General features: G+C 50.2%; 1 protein-coding gene across 1 annotated transcript in view; it reads right to left on the reverse strand.

Annotated features, from left to right (window-relative positions):
* Positions 1-1,451: 1,451 nt before the first annotated feature.
* The window catches only part of LOC141116670 (junctional adhesion molecule A-like), a 49,556-nt gene continuing 26,718 nt past the window's right edge, over positions 1,452-24,289 (reverse strand). The window contains exons 5-6 of the mRNA XM_073609062.1: positions 15,287-15,390; positions 1,452-1,656 (exon numbers count right to left, since the gene is read on the reverse strand). Coding sequence (XP_073465163.1) covers positions 1,452-1,656; positions 15,287-15,390 — 309 coding nt within the window. The remainder of the gene's footprint in view (positions 1,657-15,286; positions 15,391-24,289) is intronic.

The raw sequence follows: 24,289 nt of genomic DNA on the forward strand, positions 1-24,289 counted from the left end.
GAGCGTGAGAAGAGGAGAAGAGTGCAAGGAGAAGAGGAGAAGAGTGCGAGGAGAAGAGTGTGAGGAGAAGAGAAGAGTGCGAGGAGAAGAGATGAAGAGCGTGAGAAGAGGAGAAGAGTGCAAGGAGAAGAGGAGAAGAGTGCGAGGAGAAGAGTGCGAGGAGAAGAGAAGAGTGCGAGGAGAAGAGACGAAGAACGTGAGAAGAGGAGAAGAGCTCAAGGAGAAGAGTGTGAGGAGGGGAGAAGAGGGCGAGGAGAGGAGAAGAGGAGACTGCGAGGAGAGGAGAAGAGAGCACGAGGAGAGGAGAAGAGAGCACAAGGAGAGGAGAAGAGCGCGAGGAGAAGAGAGCGCGAAGAGAAGAGAAGAGTGCGAAGAGAAGAGCGTGAGGAGAGGAGAAGAGCGCAAGAAGAGGAGAAGAGCACGAGGAGAGGAGAAGAGCACGAGTAGAGGAGAAGAGCACTGATTTATTCCGCGGCACGAGACAGGGTTGCCCGCTCTCCCCCAGCCTGTTCGCCCTGGCGTTGGAGCCACTGGCAATCTCAGTCAGGAGTGCTCCGGATGTCCTGGGCTTGCGGGTGGGTCTGTTGGAAGAGCGGCTGTCTCTGTACACGGATGACGCGCTTCTATACCTGAATGATGCGGGTCCGTCTCTTCTCGCGGCCTTGAGAATCTTTGACAACTTTGGGGGGTTATCTGGTATAAGGATCAACTGGACCAAATCAGTACTGTTCCCTCTGGACGATGTGGCTGCCTCTGGGCCACCATCCTCCCCACTACAATGGGTGAAGGAGTTCAAATATTTAGGGATAGTAATCACAAAAAAATCATCATACTTTATTATTAAAAATTTGAGCTCTATCTTGAGTACGCTGCGTGCGAAGTGCTTGGCCTGGGCTGACTTGCCATTAAATCTATTGGGGCGCATCAACCTCCTTAAGATGATGATACTACCTAAATTTAACTATGTTTTTAGAAATTCCCTGGTATGGATCCCTGTTTCGTTTTTTAAGGAGGTTGATGGTTTGGTGGGAACCTTTATTTGGGGGGGTGGGAACCCCAGATTGGCGTGCTCTACCCTGTGGCTGCCTGCTTGCCTTGGAGGACTGGCCCTCCCCAACTTTCAGGTTTATTATTGGGCGGCTATGTTGGTGTCGGCCTACTGGTGGTTTCAGGGATCTAAAATGAATGCGGCAGTCTGCCTTGAGGCAAATTATCTGGGCTCCCTTACTGATCTACGTAACTTTCCCTATACGCGAGTTCCTGGACCCACTCGGGCATCGTGGAGGGTGTGGGTGGCTGCAAGACGCAGATTCCTCTCACCGGGTCAATTATCGCCAGCAAACCCGTTATGGGGAAACCCAGCACTCAAACACTTCCGGACTGTGCCTGACCCACAGCTTTGGGCCAGGTTTGGCATTATAACTATAGAACAAATTATGCCCAGAGGGGAGTTACTCTCTGTTACGGAAATAATGACTAAATTTAAGTTGCCCAGAGGGATGAGGTTTAGATGTCTTCAACTTAGGCATGTGGCACGGGCTCAGTTTCCTCAGACACCTTTGCTCCAGGCAGATCCCATTGAAGAACTCTTGGCATCTGGCGATGTCTCTATGCCCCTTTCCACCTTGTATGTTGTGCTTCTGGGTAAGGACTCTCCTAAAATAGCAAAATTATGGGACAGCTGGCATACTGACATCCCATCATTAGACAGAGAGGATTGGGAGGAATGTCTAGATAATGGTCCTAAACTGGTGATTGCATCTAAAGATCAATTAATCCAGGTCAAATTTATACATAGGATTTACTACACCCCGCAGAGACTCCATCGCATATTCCCTGACAGAGACCCCATGTGTAACAAATGTAAGTGTCAAATCGGAACCTTTTTCCACATGTTCTGGGAATGCTCGTTGATAGCAACATATTGGTGTGCGATATTCGCAGAGATAAATTCCAAGCTGCAAGTATCCATACCAATCACTCCAGAGTTGGCCCTTCTCGGGATTCATGACAATGAACAGAGAGCCTATCATCTAAAAATTGCTTGTTTCCTTTTCACTTTATTATGCCAAGAAGGAGATATTGATGAAGTGGACAGACTCTTCACCCCCGACCGTGTCGGCCTGGGAGGCACAGATTGAGGCCATGTATAGAATCACATATATCAATCCAGGTTGTCCATGGAAATTCGAGAAAGTGTGGACTCCTTGGATCTCATCTTAGGGAGCCACAGTGGATTTATCTCTTATCTGGGGGGGAGGCAGGGGAAGTCTCAGGACACGTCAGATTCCTTTTTGTCATTGTATTGCCTACAATTTCAATATATACTGATGTATCACCCCTTGCACATGTATGACCCTGATATGTGATTGCTCATGCTCATCTGTCATGTAATGTTCTGTATTATGTCAAGAGATATTCTGTAACTTTCTTCCTTATGATACAATAAAGCACATCTATTTGTTAAAAAAAAGAGAAGAGCACGAGGAGAGGAGAAGAGCGCGAGGAGAGGAGCATGAGGAGAAAAGAAGAGCGCAAGAAGAGGAGAAGAGCGTGAGGAGAGGAGAAGAGCGGGAGGAGAGGAGAAGAGCATGAGGAGAAAAGAAGAGCGCAAGAAGAGGAGAGGAGCATGAGGAGAAAAGAAGAGCGCAATAAGAGGAGAAGAGCGCAAGGAGAGGAGCATGAGGAGAAAAGAAGAGTGCAAGAAGAGGAGAAGAGCGCGAGGAGAGGAGCATGAGGAGAAAAGAAGAGCGCAAGAAGAGGAGAAGAGCGCAAGGAGAGGAGCATGAGGAGAAAAGAAGAGCGCAAGAAGAGGAGAAGAGCGCGAGGAGAGGAGCATGAGGAGAAAAGAAGAGCGCAAGAAGAGGAGAAGAGCGCGATGAGAGGAGAAGAGCGCAAAGAGAGGAGAAGAGCGCGAGGAGCAAAACAGAGTGCGAAGAGGAGAGCGCTAGGAGAGGAGAAGAAGAGTGCGAGGAGAGGAGAAGAGCATGAGGAGAGGAGAAGAGCATGAGGAGAGAAGAAGAGCACGAGGAGAGAAGAAGAGCACGAGGAGAAGAGCACGAGGAGAAGAGAAGAGCGTGAGGAGAGAAGAAGAGCGCAAGGAGTGAAATAGAGTGCGAAGAGAAGAGGAGAGCGCTAGGAGAGGAGAAGAGTGCGAGGAGAAGAGCGGAGGAGAGGAGAAGAGTGCGAGGAGGGGAGAAGAGCATGAGGAGAGAAGAAGAGCACGAGGAGAAGAGCGGAGGAGAGGAGAAGAGCGTGAGGAGAGGAGAAGAGTGCGAGGAGGGGAGAAGAGCATGAGGAGAGAAGAAGAGCACGAGGAGAAGAGCAGAGGAGAGGAGAAGAGCACAAGGAGAAGAGCGTGAGGAGAGGAGAAGAGTGCGAGGAGGGGAGAAGAGCATGAGGAGAGAAGAAGAGCACGAGGAGAAGAGTGCGAGGAGAGGAGAAGAGCGCAAGGAGAAGAGTGCGAGGAGGGGAGAAGAGGGCGAAGAGGGCGAGGAAAGGAGAAGAGGAGACTGCGAGGAAAGGAGAAGAGGAGACTGCGAGGAGAGGAGAAGAGAGTACGAGGGGAGGAGAAGAGAGCACGAGGAGAGGAGAAGAGAGCACGAGGAGAGGAGAAGAGAGCATGAGGAGAGGAGAAGAGAGCACGAGGAGAGGAGAAGAGAGCACGAAGAGAGGAGAGCGCGAGGAGAAGAGCGTGAGGAGAGGAGAAGAGCGCAAGGAGAGGAGAGGAGCATGAGGAGAAAAGAAGGGCGCAAGAAGAGGAGAAGAGCACGAGGAGAGGAGTGCGAGGAGAGGAGAAGAGCGAAATAGAGTGCGAAGAAAAGAGCGCTAGGAGAGGAGAAGAAGAGTGCGAGGAGAGGAGAAGAGCATGAGGAGAGAAGAAGAGCACGAGGAGAAGAGCACGAGGAGAAGAGAAGAGCGCGAGGAGAGAAGAAGAGCGCAAGGAGAGGAGAAGAGCGCGAGGAGTGAAATAGAGTGCGAAGAGAAGAGGAGAGCGCTAGGAGAGGAGAAGAGTGCGAGGAGAGCATGAGGAGAGAAGAAGAGCACAAGGAGAAGAGAAGAGCGTGAGGAGAGAAGAAGAGCGCGAGGAGAGGAGAAGAGTGCGAGGAGGGGAGAAGAGGGCGAGGAAAGGAGAAGAGGAGACTGCGAGGAGAGGAGAAGAGAGCACGAGGAGAGGAGAAGAGCGCGAGGAGAGGAGAAGAGGGCGAGGAGAGAAGAAGAGGACAGGTAGGTGATCTCTGGTGATAGAACTTCACCACAAATATAGAAAATACAACAAATCAAATCTTTATTATCCAACAAAATAAAGTCACAGCGATAATAATAATAATAATAATAATAATAATAATATAATAATAATAATAATATAATAATAATAATAATAATATAATAATAATAATAATAATAATAATATAATAATAATAATAATATAATAATAATAATAATAATATAATAATAATAATAATAATAATAATAATAATAATAATAATAATATAATAATAATAATAATAATATAATAATAATAATAATAATAATAATAATAATAATAATAATAATATAATAATAATAATAATAATAATAATAATAATATAATAATAATAATAATAATATTCTCCTCGGATGTCTGGATGATGAATCACAAATCAACACCAAACTTCACCAACATGAAATTACAGAGGAGCCCAGAGGGTGGCGATGAAGAGCTGACAGACCACGTCGTACATCACTACCTTCTCACCTTCGTGATTGTTGGCCGACAATTGTGTGCTGTGTGTATAGAAGACAAGATTAGGCCACGCCCTTCAGACAAAAGTCCACAGATTTGTTGGCCAACAATCCGATCGTATGTACAGGTAGGTGATAGGAGAGGTAAGTAGACCAGTAAAGTAAAGCCAAGTACTCACCCCCCACACTCCTCTCAGGTAAGTACTCACCTAGACTGAGGAGCGCCCCCCACACTCCTCTCAGGTAAGTACTCACCTAGACTGAGGAGCACCCCCCCCCACACTCCTCTCAGGTAAGTACTCACCTAGACTGAGGAGCGCCCCCACACTCCTCTCAGGTAAGTACTCACCTAGACTGAGGAGCGCCCCCACACTCCTCTCAGGTAAGTACTCACCTAGACTGAGGAGCACCCCCCACACTCCTCTCAGGTAAGTACTCACCTAGACTGAGGAGCAGCACCCCCACACTCCTCTCAGGTAAGTACTCACCTAGACTGAGGAGCAGCACCCCCCACACTCCTCTCAGGTAAGTACTCACCTAGACTGAGGAGCGCCCCCACACTCCTCTCAGGTAAGTACTCACCTAGACTGAGGAGCGCCCCCACACTCCTCTCAGGTAAGTACTCATCTAGACTGAGGAGCACCCCCCACACTCCTCTCAGGTAAGTACTCACCTAGATTGAGGAGCACCCCCCACACTCCTCTCAGGTAAGTACTCACCTAGACTGAGGAGCAGCACCCCCCACACTCCTCTCAGGTAAGTACTCACCTAGACTGAGGAGCAGCACCCCCCACACTCCTCTCAGGTAAGTACTCACTTAGACTGAGGAGCACCCCCCACACTCCTCTCAGGTAAGTACTCACCTAGACTGAGGAGCAGCACCCCCCACACTCCTCTCAGGTAAGTACTCACCTAGACTGAGGAGCAGCACCCCCCACACTCCTCTCAGGTAAGTACTCACCTAGACTGAGGGGCGCCCCCACACTCCTCTCAGGTAAGTACTCACCTAGACTGAGGAATGCCCCCCACACTCCTCTCAGGTAAGTACTTACCTAGACTGAGGAGCACCCCCCACACTCCTCTCAGGTAAGTACTTACCTAGACTGAGGAGCACCCCCCACACTCCTCTCAGGTAAGTACTCACCTAGACTGAGGAATGCCCCCCACACTCCTCTCAGGTAAGTACTCACCTAGACTGAGGAGCGCCCCCACACTCCTCTCAGGTAAGTACTCACCTAGACTGAGGAGCGCCCCCCACACTCCTCTCAGGTAAGTACTCACCTAGACTGAGGAGCAGCACCCCCACACTCCTCTCAGGTAAGTACTCACCTAGACTGAGGAGCGCCCCCACACTCCTCTCAGGTAAGTACTCACCTAGACTGAGGAGCACCCCCCACACTCCTCTTAGGTAAGTACTCACCTAGACTGAGGCGCACCCCCCACACTCCTCTCAGGTAAGTACTCACCTAGACTGAGGAGCGCCCCCCACACTCCTCTCAGGTAAGTACTCACCTAGACTGAGGAGCAGCACCCCCACACTCCTCTCAGGTAAGTACTCACCTAGACTGAGGAGCGCCCCCACACTCCTCTCAGGTAAGTACTCACCTAGACTGAGGAGCACCCCCCACACTCCTCTTAGGTAAGTACTCACCTAGACTGAGGAGCACCCCCCACACTCCTCTCAGGTAAGTACTCACCTAGACTGAGGAGCACCCCCCCACACTCCTCTCAGGTAAGTACTCACCTAGACTGAGGAGCACCCCCCACACTCCTCTCAGGTAAGTACTCACCTAGACTGAGGAGCACCCCCCACACTCCTCTCAGGTAAGTACTCACCTAGACTGAGGAGCACCCCCCACACTCCTCTCAGGTAAGTACTCACCTAGACTGAGGAGCGCCCCCCACACTCCTCTCAGGTAAGTACTCACCTAGACTGAGGAGCGCCCCCCACACTCCTCTCAGGTAAGTACTCACCTAGACTGAGGAGCAGCACCCCCACACTCCTCTCAGGTAAGTACTCACCTAGACTGAGGAGCGCCCCCCACACTCCTCTCAGGTAAGTACTCACCTAGACTGAGGAGCGCCCCCCACACTCCTCTCAGGTAAGTACTCACCTAGACTGAGGAGCACCCCCACACTCCTCTCAGGTAAGTACTCACCTAGACTGAGGAGCACCCCACACACTCCTCTCAGGTAAGTACTCACCTAGACTGAGGAGCACCCCCCACACTCCTCTCAGGTAAGTACTCACCTAGACTGAGGAGCAGCACCCCCACACTCCTCTCAGGTAAGTACTCACCTAGACTGAGGAGCACCCCACACACTCCTCTCAGGTAAGTACTCACCTAGACTGAGGAGCACCCCCCACACTCCTCTCAGGTAAGTACTCACCTAGACTGAGGAGCGCCCCCCACACTCCTCTCAGGTAAGTACTCACCTAGACTGAGGAGCAGCACCCCCACACTCCTCTCAGGTAAGTACTCACCTAGACTGAGGAGCACCCCCCACACTCCTCTCAGGTAAGTACTCACCTAGACTGAGGAGCGCCCCCCACACTCCTCTCAGGTAAGTACTCACCTAGACTGAGGAATGCCCCCCACACTCCTCTCAGGTAAGTACTCACCTAGACTGAGGAGCACCCCCCACACTCCTCTCAGGTAAGTACTCACCTAGACTGAGGAGCACCCCCCACACTCCTCTCAGGTAAGTACTCACCTAGACTGAGGAGCACCCCCCACACTCCTCTCAGGTAAGTACTCACCTAGACTGAGGAGCACCCCACACACTCCTCTCAGGTAAGTACTCACCTAGACTGAGGAGCACCCCCCACACTCCTCTCAGGTAAGTACTCACCTAGACTGAGGAGCAGCACCCCCACACTCCTCTCAGGTAAGTACTCACCTAGACTGAGGAGCACCCCACACACTCCTCTCAGGTAAGTACTCACCTAGACTGAGGAGCACCCCCCACACTCCTCTCAGGTAAGTACTCACCTAGACTGAGGAGCAGCACCCCCACACTCCTCTCAGGTAAGTACTCACCTAGACTGAGGAGCGCCCCCCACACTCCTCTCAGGTAAGTACTCACCTAGACTGAGGAGCAGCACCCCCACACTCCTCTCAGGTAAGTACTCACCTAGACTGAGGAGCAGCACCCCCCACACTCCTCTCAGGTAAGTACTCACCTAGACTGAGGAGCAGCACCCCCCACACTCCTCTCAGGTAGGTACTCACCTAGACTGAGGAATGCCCCCCACACTCCTCTCAGGTAAGTACTCACCTAGACTGAGGAGCACCCCCCACACTCCTCTCAGGTAAGTACTCACCTAGACTTAGAAGCACCCCCCACACTCCTCTCAGGTAAGTACTCACCTAGACTGAGGAGCGCCCCCACACTCCTCTCAGGTAAGTACTCACCTAGACTGAGGAGTAGCACCCCCCACACTCCTCTCAGGTAAGTACTCACCTAGACTGAGGAGTAGCACCCCCCACACTCCTCTCAGGTAAGTACTCACCTAGACTGAGGAGCACCCCCCACACTCCTCTCAGGTAAGTACTCACCTAGACTGAGGAGCACCCCCACACTCCTCTCAGGTAAGTACTCACCTAGACTGAGGAGCGCCCCCCACACTCCTCTCAGGTAAGTACTCACCTAGACTGAGGAGCACCCCCCACACTCCTCTCAGGTAAGTACTCACCTAGACTGAGGAGCAGCACCCCCACACTCCTCTCAGGTAAGTACTCACCTAGACTGAGGAGCACCCCCCACACTCCTCTCAGGTAAGTACTCACCTAGACTGAGGAGCGCCCCCCACACTCCTCTCAGGTAAGTACTCACCTAGACTGAGGAGCAGCACCCCCACACTCCTCTCAGGTAAGTACTCACCTAGACTGAGGAGCACCCCCCACACTCCTCTCAGGTAAGTACTCACCTAGACTGAGGAGCACCCCCACACTCCTCTCAGGTAAGTACTCACCTAGACTGAGGAGCACCCCCCACACTCCTCTCAGGTAAGTACTCACCTAGACTGAGGAGCGCCCCCCACACTCCTCTCAGGTAAGTACTCACCTAGACTGAGGAGCACCCCCCACACTCCTCTCAGGTAAGTACTCACCTAGACTGAGGAGCAGCACCCCCACACTCCTCTCAGGTAAGTACTCACCTAGACTGAGGAGCGCCCCCCACACTCCTCTCAGGTAAGTACTCACCTAGACTGAGGAGCAGCACCCCCACACTCCTCTCAGGTAAGTACTCACCTAGATTGAGGAGCACCCCCCACACTCCTCTCAGGTAAGTACTCACCTAGACTGAGGAGCACCCCCCACACTCCTCTCAGGTAAGTACTCACCTAGACTGAGGAGCACCCCCCACACTCCTCTCAGGTAAGTACTCACCTAGACTGAGGAGCGCCCCCCACACTCCTCTCAGGTAAGTACTCACCTAGACTGAGGAGCGCCCCCACACTCCTCTCAGGTAAGTACTCATCTAGACTGAGGAGCACCCCCCACACTCCTCTCAGGTAAGTACTCACCTAGATTGAGGAGCAGCACCCCCCACACTCCTCTCAGGTAAGTACTCACCTAGACTGAGGAACAGCACCCCCCACACTCCTCTCAGGTAAGTACTCACCTAGATTGAGGAGCAGCACCCCCCACATTCCTCTCAGGTAAGTACTCACCTAGACTGAGGAGCGCCCCCCACACTCCTCTCAGGTAAGTACTCACCTAGACTGAGGAGCACCCCCCACACTCCTCTCAGGTAAGTACTCACCTAGACTGAGGCGCACCCCCCACACTCCTCTCAGGTAAGTACTCACCTAGACTGAGGCGCACCCCCCACACTCCTCTCAGGTAAGTACTCACCTAGACTGAGGCGCACCCCCCACACTCCTCTCAGGTAAGTACTCACCTAGACTGAGGCGCACCCCCCACACTCCTCTCAGGTAAGTACTTACCTAGACTGAGGAGCACCCCCCACACTCCTCTCAGGTAAGTACTCACCTAGACTGAGGAGCACCCCCCACACTCCTCTCAGGTAAGTACTCACCTAGACTGAGGAATGCCCCCCACACTCCTCTCAGGTAAGTACTCACCTAGACTGAGGAGCACCCCCCACACTCCTCTCAGGTAAGTACTCACCTAGACTGAGGAGCGCCCCTCACACTCCTCTCAGGTAAGTACTCATCTAGACTGAGGAGCGCCCCCCACACTCCTCTCAGGTAAGTACTCACCTAGACTGAGGAGCACCCCCCACACTCCTCTCAGGTAAGTACTCACCTAGACTGAGGAGCAGCACCCCCACACTCCTCTCAGGTAAGTACTCACCTAGACTGAGGAGCAGCACCCCCCACACTCCTCTCAGGTAAGTACTCACCTAGACTGAGGAGCGCCCCCACACTCCTCTCAGGTAAGTACTCATCTAGACTGAGGAGCACCCCCCACACTCCTCTCAGGTAAGTACTCACCTAGACTGAGGAGCAGCACCCCCCACACTCCTCTCAGGTAAGTACTCACCTAGACTGAGGAGCAGCACCCCCCACACTCCTCTCAGGTAAGTACTCACTTAGACTGAGGAGCACCCCCCACACTCCTCTCAGGTAAGTACTCACCTAGACTGAGGAGCAGCACCCCCCACACTCCTCTCAGGTAAGTACTCACCTAGACTGAGGAGCAGCACCCCCCACACTCCTCTCAGGTAAGTACTCACCTAGACTGAGGGGCGCCCCCCACACTCCTCTCAGGTAAGTACTCACCTAGACTGAGGAATGCCCCCCACACTCCTCTCAGGTAAGTACTTACCTAGACTGAGGAGCACCCCCCACACTCCTCTCAGGTAAGTACTCACCTAGACTGAGGAATGCCCCCCACACTCCTCTCAGGTAAGTACTCACCTAGACTGAGGAGCACCCCCCACACTCCTTTCAGGTAAGTACTCACCTAGACTGAGGAGCAGCACCCCCCACACTCCTCTCAGGTAAGTACTCACCTAGATTGAGGAGCAGCACCCCCCACATTCCTCTCAGGTAAGTACTCACCTAGACTGAGGAATGCCCCCCACACTCCTCTCAGGTAAGTACTCACCTAGACTGAGGAGCACCCCCCACACTCCTCTCAAGTAAGTACTCACCTAGACTGAGGAGCGCCCCCCCACACTCCTCTCAGGTAAGTACTCACCTAGACTGAGGAGCACCCCCCACACTCCTCTCAGGTAAGTACTCACCTAGACTGAGGAGCACCCCACACACTCCTCTCAGGTAAGTACTCACCTAGACTGAGGAGCTCCCCCCACACTCCTCTCAGGTAAGTACTCACCTAGACTGAGGAGCACCCCCCACACTCCTCTCAGGTAAGTACTCACCTAGACTGAGGAGCAGCACCCCCCACACTCCTCTCAGGTAAGTACTCACCTAGACTGAGGAGCACCCCCCCACACTCCTCTCAGGTAAGTACTCACCTAGACTGAGGAGCAGCACCCCCCACACTCCTCTCAGGTAAGTACTCACCTAGACTGAGGAGCACCCCCCCACACTCCTCTCAGGTAAGTACTCACCTAGACTGAGGAGCAGCACCCCCCACACTCCTCTCAGGTAAGTACTCACCTAGACTGAGGAGCACCCCCCACACTTCTCTCAGGTAAGTACTCACCTAGACTGAGGAGCGCCCCCCACACTCCTCTCAGGTAAGTACTCACCTAGACTGAGGAGCAGCACCCCCCACACTCCTCTCAGGTAAGTACTCACCTAGACTGAGGAGCAGCACCCCCCACACTCCTCTCAGGTAAGTACTCACCTAGACTGAGGAGCACCCCCCACACTCCTCTCAGGTAAAGTACTCACCTAGACTGAGGAGCACCCCCCCACACTTCCTCTCAGGTAAGTACTCACCTAGACTGAGGAGCACCCCCCACACTCCTCTCAGGTAAGTACTCACCTAGACTGAGGAGCGCCCCCCACACTCCTCTCAGGTAAGTACTCACCTAGACTGAGGAGCGCCCCCCACACTCCTCTCAGGTAAGTACTCACCTAGACTGAGGAGCGCCCCCCACACTCCTCTCAGGTAAGTACTCACCTAGATTGAGGAGCGCCCCCCACACTCCTCTCAGGTAAGTACTCACCTAGACTGAGGAGCAGCACCCCCCACACTGCTCTCAGGTAAGTACTCACCTAGACTGAGGAGCGCCCCCACACTCCTCTTAGGTAAGTACTCATCTAGACTGAGGAGCACCCCCCACACTCCTCTCAGGTAAGTACTCACCTAGATTGAGGAGCACCCCCCACACTCCTCTCAGGTAAGTACTCACCTAGACTGAGGAATGCCCCCCACACTCCTCTCAGGTAAGTACTCACCTAGACTGAGGAGCAGCACCCCCCACACTCCTCTCAGGTAAGTACTCACCTAGACTGAGGAGCACCCCCCACACTCCTCTCAGGTAAGTACTCACCTAGACTGAGGAGCACCCCCCACACTCCTCTCAGGGTAAGTACTCACCTAGACTGAGGAGCAGCACCCCCCCACACTCCTCTCAGGTAAGTACTCACCTAGACTGAGGAGCACCCCCCCACACTTCTCTCAGGTAAGTACTCACCTAGACTGAGGAGCGCCCCCCACACTCCTCTCAGGTAAGTACTCACCTAGACTGAGGAGCAGCACCCCCCACACTCCTCTCAGGTAAGTACTCACCTAGACTGAGGAGCAGCACCCCCCACACTCCTCTCAGGTAAGTACTCACCTAGACTGAGGAGCACCCCCACACTCCTCTCAGGTAAGTACTCACCTAGACTGAGGAGCACCCCCCACACTTCTCTCAGGTAAGTACTCACCTAGACTGAGGAGCACCCCCCACACTCCTCTCAGGTAAGTACTCACCTAGACTGAGGAGCGCCCCCCCACACTCCTCTCAGGTAAGTACTCACCTAGACTGAGGAGCGCCCCCCACACTCCTCTCAGGTAAGTACTCACCTAGACTGAGGAGCGCCCCCCACACTCCTCTCAGGTAAGTACTCACCTAGATTGAGGAGCACCCCCCACACTCCTCTCAGGTAAGTACTCACCTAGACTGAGGAATGCCCCCCCACACTCCTCTCAGGTAAGTACTCACCTAGACTGAGGAACGCCCCCCACACTCCTCTCAGGTAAGTACTCACCTAGACTGAGGAGCACCCCCCACACTCCTCTCAGGTAAGTACTCACCTAGACTGAGGCGCACCCCCCACACTCCTCTCAAGTAAGTACTCACCTAGACTGAGGAGCGCCCCCCCACATTCCACCCAGGTAAGTACTCACCTAGACTGAGGAGTAGGGGGTCCCTGTCCTCCGGGGGAAGAAGGGTGGCACCCTCTCCTTCAACCACCCAGGGGCCCTCTCCTTCTCCCACCTACCACCCAGGAGCCCTCTCCTTCTCCCATGTCCACCCAGGAGCCCTCTCCTTCTCCCACCTACCACCCAGGAGCCCTCTCCTTCTCCCACCGTCCACCCAGGGGCCCTCTCCTTCTCCCACGTCCACCCAGGGGCCCTCTCCTTCTCCCACCTACCACCCAGGAGCCCTCTCCTTCTCCCACCGTCCACCCAGGGGCCCTCTCCTTCTCCCACCTACCACCCCAGGAGCCCTCTCCTTCTCCCACCTACCACCCAGGAGCCCTCTCCTTCTCCCACCTACCACCCAGGGGCCCTCTCCTTCTCCCACCTACCACCCAGGAGCCCTCTCCTTCTCCCACCTACCACCCAGGAGCCCTCTCCTTCTCCCACCTACCACCCAGGAGCCCTCTCTTCTCCCACCTACCACCCAGGAGCCCTCTCCTTCTCCCACCTACCACCCAGGAGCCCTCTCCTTCTCCCACGTCCACCCAGGGGCCCTCTCCTTCTCCCACCTACCACCCAGGAGCCCTCTCCTTCTCCCACCTACCACCCAGGAGCCCTCTCCTTCTCCCACCTACCACCCAGGAGCCCTCTCCTTCTCCCACCTACCACCCAGGGGCCCTCTCCTTCTCCCACCTACCACCCAGGAGCCCTCTCCTTCTCCCACGTCCACCACCAAGAGCCAGAGGGTCTAATAGGCTTCAAAATATGGTGGGCTTGGGGCACAGAGCACTGCGTCCCAATCCCACTCTGTTGTGTGGCATAGCAGATTAATTTTCGCTATTTTCACACTAACGTTCCTCCCTGCCAATCAGCAGGCAGGTCATTGAGACCTGTCTCCCGTATTGGCCAAAGCATTAGGCGATCCTATTGGATGCCTAACACTTTGGCAGGAGAGGAGACATGGCGGAAGAAGCCTGAGGAGCCGAGCAGACCTGCAGCCACCTACAGAAGAGGAGGAGGAAGCCCCGTGACTCGGTAAGTGCCGCCGGACTGGCCACGGGGGGGTTAGTGACAGCGGAGCAGGGGAACGCGCCTGGCTGCATTTGATGGACACAATGATGGGGGGTGCAGCTTTATGTTTTTCCTCAACCTCCCATACACACACACAGTGTTATTATGCACGGGGCCCACCTCTTCTCCTGAGCCGCCTAGGGCGTGTTGGGAGGCGGGTGCTGTTGATTATGTAATTAAGCAACTTGCACCACTTCCGCCCGCCCCAAGTCTATAATTTTTTCTCAACTGAAAAATAGCGTCTGCGCATGCACGGTATAGCAGCGGTGAAGCCGCGCATGCGCAGTGAAGCTGCGCGAACAGCTGTTTGGTGACGTAGCCGCACCGGAAGTGACAGGGTTGAGGTTTTGCATAGGTCGAGCTTTTTTTTACAACACTGGCACTGGCTTCATCCCCAAGAGTTTCTCATGGGGCCCCCCCACTGGTCCCGTTGGGTCAGCAGGGCAGACAGGAGGAGGAGGAGGAGCAGCATTAGCGGTTCTCTCTCCTCTCCTGCTTGTGAGGGGAAGGGGGAAGTGTCAGCGCTGGCTCTGAGCGGCTCTCCCTGGCTGTGATCCTGAGCTGTCAGTGAGCTTCAATCACCCAGTAAACAGCTGCTATCTCTCCTTGTGGCGGCGAGCGGACTCAGCACTGTGCTTATGGCAGGGGGGGTTATGGCTGCCAGTAGAGGCAGCTCTCTAATTAGGCAAACTAGGCGGCCGCGAGGCCCCTGTGAGTGTGAGGCCTTAGGCGACTACCTAATTAGAGAGCTGCCTCTTGTGGTGGGAGGAGCAGGGGGGAGAATGATGGGAGGAGCAAGGGATAAGAGTGATGGGCGGAGCAGGGAAGGAGAGTGATGGGCGGAGCAGGGAAGGAGAGTGATGGGCGGAGCAGGGAAGGAGAGTGATGGGCGGAGCAGGGGGAGAGTGATGGGGTGGAGCATCATAATGAATGTGTTTTTTTTGATGTTTTTCACATGCACTCACATAGGAGTGTTGTCGAAATGCGTTGAGATTCTTATGTGAAGCTTCTTTGTAGAACCCGGAATGTTCTGTGTAGTGCAGATGGGATTATATCTCCCTATATTACATGGATATGGCCATCATGATGTCCTTTTTACATTTTGTATTATAAACTCAGCATTTTATATTTTCTCACTTCCTATATTATAAATACTGTCCGGAGAGGGGTCACCCCCCCCGAATGTCCGATACTTACTGACTTCCATCTGGACTGGTGCCGATGACTCCTTCCCCTGAGGATTTTCTGCTTGGCAGGAATATTGTCCGACATCCGTCTTCATCACCGGACTGATCTGCTGGAAATTGAGAACCACATATATGAACCAAGCGTGTCATAAGATCGATCATTACTGAGATCTGTACACGAGCGACTGAACCTCAATACCTGTACAGTCATGTGAGAAAGTACACCCCTCCCCCACACACTGTATACAGATAAATATACACTCACCGGCCACTTTATTAGGTACACCTGTTCAGTTGCTTGGTAACACAAATTGCTAATTGTGATGGAACCTCCCACACTCCGCTTGAGTGCGTCCATCATTATATCGCGTCCCAAGTCCTGGAACACGAGACCGATGGATCTGGTCCTAAGCCCTGGAACACGAGACCAATGGATCTGGTCCTAAGTCCTGGAACACGAGACCGATGAATCTGGTCCTAAGTCCTGGAACACGAGACCGATGGATCTGGTCCTAAGCCCTGGAACACGAGACCGATGAATCTGGTCCTAAGTCCTGGAACACGAGACCGATGGATCTGGTCCTAAGTCCTGGAACACGAGACCGATGGATCTGGTCCTAAGCCCTGGAACACGAGACCGATGAATCTGGTCCTAAGTCCTGGAACACGAGACCGATGGATCTGGTCCTAAGTCCTGGAACACGAGACGATGGATCTGGTCCTAAGTCCTGGAACACGAGACCAATGGATCTGGTCCTAAGTCCTGGAACACGAGACCGATGGATCTGGTCCTAAGTCCTGGAACAACGAGACCGATGGATCTGGTCCTAAGTCCTGGAACACGAGACCGATGGGTCTGGTCCTAAGTCCTGGAACACGAGACCGATGGGTCTGGTGCTAAGTCCTGGAACACGAGACCGATGGATCTGGTCCTAAGTCCTGGAACACGAGACCAATGGATCTGGTCCTAAGTCCTGGAACACGAGACCAATGGATCTGGTCCTAAGTCTTGGAACACGAGGACCGATGGATCTGGGTGCTAAGTCCTGGAACACGAGACCGATGGGTCTGGTGCTAAGTCCTGAACACGAGACCGATGGATCTGGTCCTAAGTCCTGGAACACGAGACCGATGGGTCTGGTGCTAAGTCCTGGAACACGAGACCGATGGATCTGGTCCTAAGTCCTGGAACACGAGACCAATGGATCTGGTCCTAAGTCCTGGAACACGAGACCAATGGATCTGGTCCTAAGTCTTGGAACACGAGACCGATGGATCTGGTGCTAAGTCCTGGAACACGAGACCGATGGATCTACTATAGTAACCCCAAAGAACCAGACAACACCAGTCTTGGAGTACATCAGGAATAGCCTCCTTTATTTGAGATCTCACAAATATATACACCATGATGACAATACAAACTGGAACCAGAAACCTAATTAACGAATAATTTACAGTGGCGTCTCCGGCTTTCATATTTAGGGGCGGCACATGGGGGGACAGGGACAAAAGTAGGGGGCCCCAACTATAAAAAAAGTATTCACACCCCTTGAAATTTCCCACATTTTGTACATAAATGTATTTTATTGGGATTTTATGTGATAGACCAACACAAAGTGTCACATAATTGTGAAGTGGAAGGAAAATGATAAATGGTTTTCAAAATTGGCACCTGGGGCGTATTCTATATCTGCCCCCCCCCCCAGGCAGACAGGCAGTGCACCGCACGTCGACGTCAAGTGATGTTAGGGTAGTTTACGGGGAGATGATATAGTGCCAGGTTAGGTGGTAGTGGCAGGTTAGGTGAAATAGTGCCAGGTTAGGGTGATATAGAGCCAGGTTAGGGTGATATACAGTAGTGCCAAGTTAGGTGGTAGTGGCAGGCTAGGTGGTAGTGCCGGGTTAGGTGGTAGTGCCAGGTTAGGGTGGTGTAGTGCCAGGTTAGGTGATAGTGGCAGGCTAGGTGGTAATGCCGGGTTAGGTGGTAGTGGCAGGTTAGGGTGGTGTAGTGCCAGGATAGGTGGTATAGTGCCAGGTTAGGTGGTAATGACAGGCTAGGATCAGTCACTGTTTCTAATATGGCATATCCAGGGTCCCCAGAGTCTGTGTGTCTTGGGGGGACATGGACCTGAATCCAAAGTAACACCACCTCAAGGGTCCCCAGGCATACACCTCACAAAGAGCACCGTTCCCCCAAAATCCAGGGCCCATAATTGGTAGGCAAGAGGGCTGGAATTCTGTCCCCTCCACAAGCCTCTGTCCTGAGTAAGTCCATCACATTTCTCCCTCATCAAAAGTCGACTAACAAGGTCCCCAGACCTCCATCTGGTCTGGACATGCCTTAGTCAGGCAGGGGGACCTCACATAGTCAGTCCACATGATCTCCAATCTTGGCTGCACGGAATAGTTGTCATCAGGAGGTGTGAGGAAGAGGTCATTGACTTTCTATCCGGCTGTCAGCACTTCAGCTGGGTGGTCTTAGCTTGCTACTAGCAAGGGGGACCTAATAAATGGGGTCCAACCCGCTACTAGCAAGGGGGACCTAATAAAGGGGGTCCAACCCGCTACTAGCAAGGGGGTCCAGCCCGCTACTAGCAAGGTGGACCTAATAAAGGGGGTCCAACCCGCTACTAGCAAGGGGGACCTAATAAAGGGGGTCCAACCCACTACTAGGCAAGGGGGACCTAATGAAGTGGCCGGTGAGTAAAGTAGGCACCACAGGAATCCAGATCCAACGCTTGGCCATTTAAAATACAAAATACTTTTTCACATGACTTTACAATTGTGACAATACCTGCTCAGGGACTAGTGATCTATACCTAGTACAGTGGATGGGTCACTATACCAATACCTGATCTATACCTAGTACAGTGGATGGATCACTATACCAATACCTGATCTATTACCTAGTACAGTGGATGGGTCACTATACCAATACCTGATCTATACCTAGTACAGTGGATGGGTCACTATACCAATACCTGATCTATACCTAGTACAGTGGATGGATCACTATACCAATACCTGATCTATACCTAGTACAGTGGATGGATCACTATACCAATACCTGATCTATACCTAGTACAGTGGATGGGTCACTATACCAATACCTGATCTATACCTAGTACAGTGGATGGGTCACTATACCAATACCTGATCTATACCTAGTACAGTGGATGGGTCACTATACCAATACCTGATCTATACCTAGTACAGTGGATGGGTCACTATACCAATACCTGATCTATACCTAGTACAGTGGATGGATCACTATACCAATACCTGATCTATACCTAGTACAGTGGATGGGTCACTATACCAATACCTGATCTATACCTAGTACAGTGGATGGATCACTATACCAATCCCTGATCTATACCTAGTACAGTGGATGGATCACTATACCAATCCCTGATCTATACCTAGTACAGTGGATGGGTCACTATACCAATACCTGATCTATACCTAGTACAGTGGATGGGTCACTATACCAATACCTGGATCTATACCTAGTACAGTGGATGGGTCACTATACCAATACCTGGATCTATACCTAGTACAGTGGATGGGATCACTATACCAATACCTGATCTATACCTAGTACAGTGGATGGGTCACTATACCAATACCTGATCTATACCTAGTACAGTGGATGGGTCACTATACCAATACCTGATCTATACCTAGTACAGTGGATGGGTCACTATACCAATACCTGATCTATACCTAATACAGTGGATGGGTCACTATACCAATACCTGATCTATACCTAGTACAGTGGATGGGTCACTATACCAATACCTGATCTATACCTAGTACAGTGGATGGATCACTATACCAATACCTGATCTATACCTAGTACAGTGGATGGGTCACTATACCAATACCTGATCTATACCTAGTACAGTGGATGGATCACTATACCAATCCCTGATCTATACCTAGTACAGTGGATGGATCACTATACCAATACCTGATCTATACCTAGTACAGTGGATGGGTCACTATACCAATACCTGATCTATACCTAGTACAGTGGATGGGTCACTATACCAATACCTGATCTATACCTAGTACAGTGGATGGGTCACTATACCAATACCTGATCTATACCTAGTACAGTGGATGGGTCACTATACCAATACCTGATCTATACCTAGTACAGTGGATGGGTCACTATACCAATCCCTGATCTATACCTAGTACAGTGGATGGGTCACTATACCAATCCCTGATCTATACCTAGTACAGTGGATGGGTCACTATACCAATACCTGATCTATACCTAGTACAGTGGATGGGTCACTATACCAATACCTGATCTATACCTAGTACAGTGGATGGGTCACTATACCAATACCTGATCTATACCTAATACAGTGGATGGGTCACTATACCAATACCTGATCTATATCTAGTACAGTGGATGAGTCACTATACCAATACCTGATCTATACCTAGTACAGTGGATGGGTCACTATACCAATACCTGGATCTATACCTAGTACAGTGGATGGGTCACTATACCAATACCTGATCTATACCCTAGTACAGTGGATGGGTCACTATACCAATACCTGATCTATACCTAATACAGTGGATGGGTCACTATACCAATACCTGATCTATATCTAGTACAGTGGATGAGTCACTATACCAATACCTGATCTATACCTAGTACAGTGGATGGGTCACTATACCAATACCTGATCTATACCTAGTACAGTGGATGGGTCAGTATACCAATACCTGATCTATACCTAGTACAGTGGATGGGTCACTATACCAATCCCTGATCTATACCTAGTACAGTGGATGGGTCACTATACCAATACCTGATCTATACCTAGTACAGTGGATGGGTCAGTATACCAATACCTGATCTATACCTAGTACAGTGGATGGGTCACTATACCAATACCTGATCTATACCTAGTACAGTGGATGGGTCACTATACCAATACCTGATCTATACCTAGTACAGTGGATGGGTCACTATACCAATACCTGATCTATACCTAGTACAGTGGATGGATCACTATACCAATACCTGATCTATACCTAGTACAGTGGATGGATCACTATACCAATACCTGATCTATACCTAGTACAGTGGATGGGTCACTATACCAATACCTGATCTATACCTAGTACAGTGGATGGGTCAGTATACCAATACCTGATCTATACCTAGTACAGTGGATGGGTCACTATACCAATACCTGATCTATACCTAGTACAGTGGATGGGTCACTATACCAATACCTGATCTATACCTAGTACAGTGGATGGGTCACTATACCAATACCTGATCTATACCTAGTACAGTGGATGGGTCAGTATACCAATACCTGATCTATACCTAGTACAGTGGATGGGTCACTATACCAATACCTGATCTATACCTAGTACAGTGGATGGGTCACTATACCAATACCTGATCTATACCTAGTACAGTGGATGGGTCACTATACCAATACCTGATCTATACCTAGTACAGTGGATGAGTCACTATACCAATACCTGATCTATACCTAGTACAGTGGATGGGTCACTATACCAATACCTGATCTATACCTAGTACAGTGGATGAGTCACTATACCAATACCTGATCTATACCTAATACAGTGGATGGGTCACTATACCAATACCTGATCTATACCTAGTACAGTGGATGGGTCACTATACCAATACCTGGATCTATACCTAGTACAGTGGATGGGTCACTATACCAATACCTGATCTATACCTAGTACAGTGGATGGGTCACTATACCAATACCTGATCTATACCTAGTACAGTGGATGGGTCACTATACCAATACCTGATCTATACCTAGTACAGTGGATGGGTCACTATACCAATACCTGATCTATACCTAGTACAGTGGATGGGTCACTATACCAATACCTGATCTATACCTAGTACAGTGGATGGGTCACTATACCAATACCTGATCTATACCTAGTACAGTGGATGGGTCACTATACCAATACCTGATCTATACCTAGTACAGTGGATGGGTCACTATACCAATACCTGATCTATACCTAGTACAATGGATGGGTCACTATACCAATACCTGATCTATACCTAGTACAGTGGATGGGTCACTATACCAATACCTGATCTATACCTAGTACAATGGATGGGTCACTATACCAATACCCTGATCTATACCTAGTACAGTGGATGGGTCACTATACCAATACCTGATCTATACCTAGTACAGTGGATGGGTCACTATACCAATACCTGATCTATACCTAGTACAGTGGATGGGTCACTATACCAATACCTGATCTATACCTAGTACAGTGGATGGGTCACTATACCAATACCTGATCTATACCTAGTACAGTGGATGGGTCACTATACCAATACCTGATCTATACCTAGTACAGTGGATGGGTCACTATACCAATACCTGATCTATACCTAGTACAGTGGATGGGTCACTATACCAATACCTGATCTATACCTAGTACAGTGGATGGGTCACTATACCAATACCTGATCTATACCTAGTACAGTGGATGGGTCACTATACCAATACCTGATCTATACCTAGTACAGTGGATGGGTCAATATACCAATACCTGATCTATACCTAGTACAGTGGATGGGTCACTATACCAATACCTGATCTATACCTAGTACAGTGGATGGGTCACTATACCAATACCTGATCTATACCTAGTACAGTGGATGGGTCACTATACCAATACCTGATCTATACCTAGTACAATGGATGGGTCACTATACCAATACCTGATCTACCTAGATAGGGATCAACCTGATCTACCTAGTACAGTGGATGGATCACTATACCAATACCTGATCTATACCTAGTACAGTGGATGGGTCACTATACCAATACCTGATCTATACCTAGTACAGTGGATGGGTCACTATACCAATACCTGGATCTATACCTAGTACAGTGGATGGGTCACTATACCAATACCTGATCTATACCTAGTACAGTGGATGGTCACTATACCAATACCTGATCTATACCTAGTACAGTGGATGGATCACTATACCAATACCTGATCTATACCTAGTACAGTGGATGGGTCAATATACCAATACCTGATCTATACCTAGTACAGTGGATGGGTCACTATACCAATACCTGATCTATACCTAGTACAGTGGATGGGTCACTATACCAATACCTGATCTATACCTAGTACAGTGGATGGGTCACTATACCAATACCTGATCTATACCTAGTACAGTGGATGGATCACTATACCAATACCTGATCTATACCTAGTACAGTGGATGGGTCACTATACCAATACCTGATCTATACCTAGTACAGTGGATGGTCACTATACCAATACCTGATCTATACCTAGTACAGTGGATGGGTCACTATACCAATACCTGATCTATACCTAGTACAGTGGATGGGTCACTATACCAATACCTGATCTATACCTAGTACAGTGGATGGGTCACTATACCAATACCTGATCTATACCTAGTACAGTGGATGGGTCACTATACCAATACCTGATCTATACCTAGTACAGTGGATGGGTCACTATACCAATACCTGATCTATACCTAGTACAGTGGATGGAGTCACTATACCAATACCTGATCTATACCTAGTACAGTGGATGGTCACTATACCAATACCTGATCTATACCTAGTACAGTGGATGGGTCCACTATACCAATACCTGATCTATACCTAGTACAGTGGATGGGTCACTATACCAATACCTGATCTATACCTAGTACAGTGGATGGTCACTATACCAATACCTGATCTATACCTAGTACAGTGGATGGAGTCACTATACCAATACCTGATCTATACCTAGTACAGTGGATGAGTCACTATACCAATACCTGATCTATACCTAGTACAGTGGATGGTCACTATACCAATACCTGATCTATACCTAGTACAGTGGATGGGTCACTATACCAATACCTGATCTATACCTAGTACAGTGGATGGGTCACTATACCAATACCTGATCTATACCTAGTACAGTGGATGGGTCACTATACCAATACCTGATCTATACCTAGTACAGTGGATGGGTCACTATACCAATACCTGATCTATACCTAGTACAGTGGATGGAGTCACTATACCAATACCTGATCTATACCTAGTACAGTGGATGGGTCACTATACCAATACCTGATCTATACCTAGTACAGTGGATGGGTCACTATACCAATACCTGATCTATACCTAGTACAGTGGATGGGTCACTATACCAATACCTGATCTATACCTAGTACAGTGGATGGGTCACTATACCAATACCTGATCTATACCTAGTACAGTGGATGGGTCACTATACCAAATACCTGATCTATACCTAGTACAGTGGATGGGTCACTCTATACCAATACCTGATCTATACCTAGTACAGTGGATGGGTCACTATACCAATACCCTGATCTATACCTAGTACAGTGGATGGGTCACTATACCAATACCTGGATCTATACCTAGTACAGTGGATGGGTCACTATACCAATACCTGATCTATACCTAGTACAGTGGATGGGTCACTATACCAATACCTGATCTATACCTAGTACAGTGGATGGGTCACTATACCAATACCTGATCTATACCTAGTACAGTGGATGGGTCACTATACCAATCCCTGATCTATACCTAGTACAGTGGATGGGTCACTATACCAATACCTGATCTATACCTAGTACAGTGGATGGGTCACTATACCAATACCTGATCTATACCTAGTACAGTGGATGGGTCACTATACCAATACCTGATCTATACCTAGTACAGTGGATGGGTCACTATACCAATCCCTGATCTATACCTAGTACAGTGGATGGGTAACTATACCAATACCTGATCTATACCTAGTACAGTGGATGGGTCACTATACCCAATACCTGATCTATACCTAGTACAGTGGATGGGTCACTATACCAATACCTGATCTATACCTAGTACAGTGGGAATGGGTCACTATACCAATACTCCTGATCTATAC

The sequence above is a fragment of the Aquarana catesbeiana genome, linkage group LG13, assembly GCF_042186555.1.
Source record: "Aquarana catesbeiana isolate 2022-GZ linkage group LG13, ASM4218655v1, whole genome shotgun sequence".
Taxonomy (NCBI): Eukaryota; Metazoa; Chordata; class Amphibia; order Anura; family Ranidae; genus Aquarana; species Aquarana catesbeiana.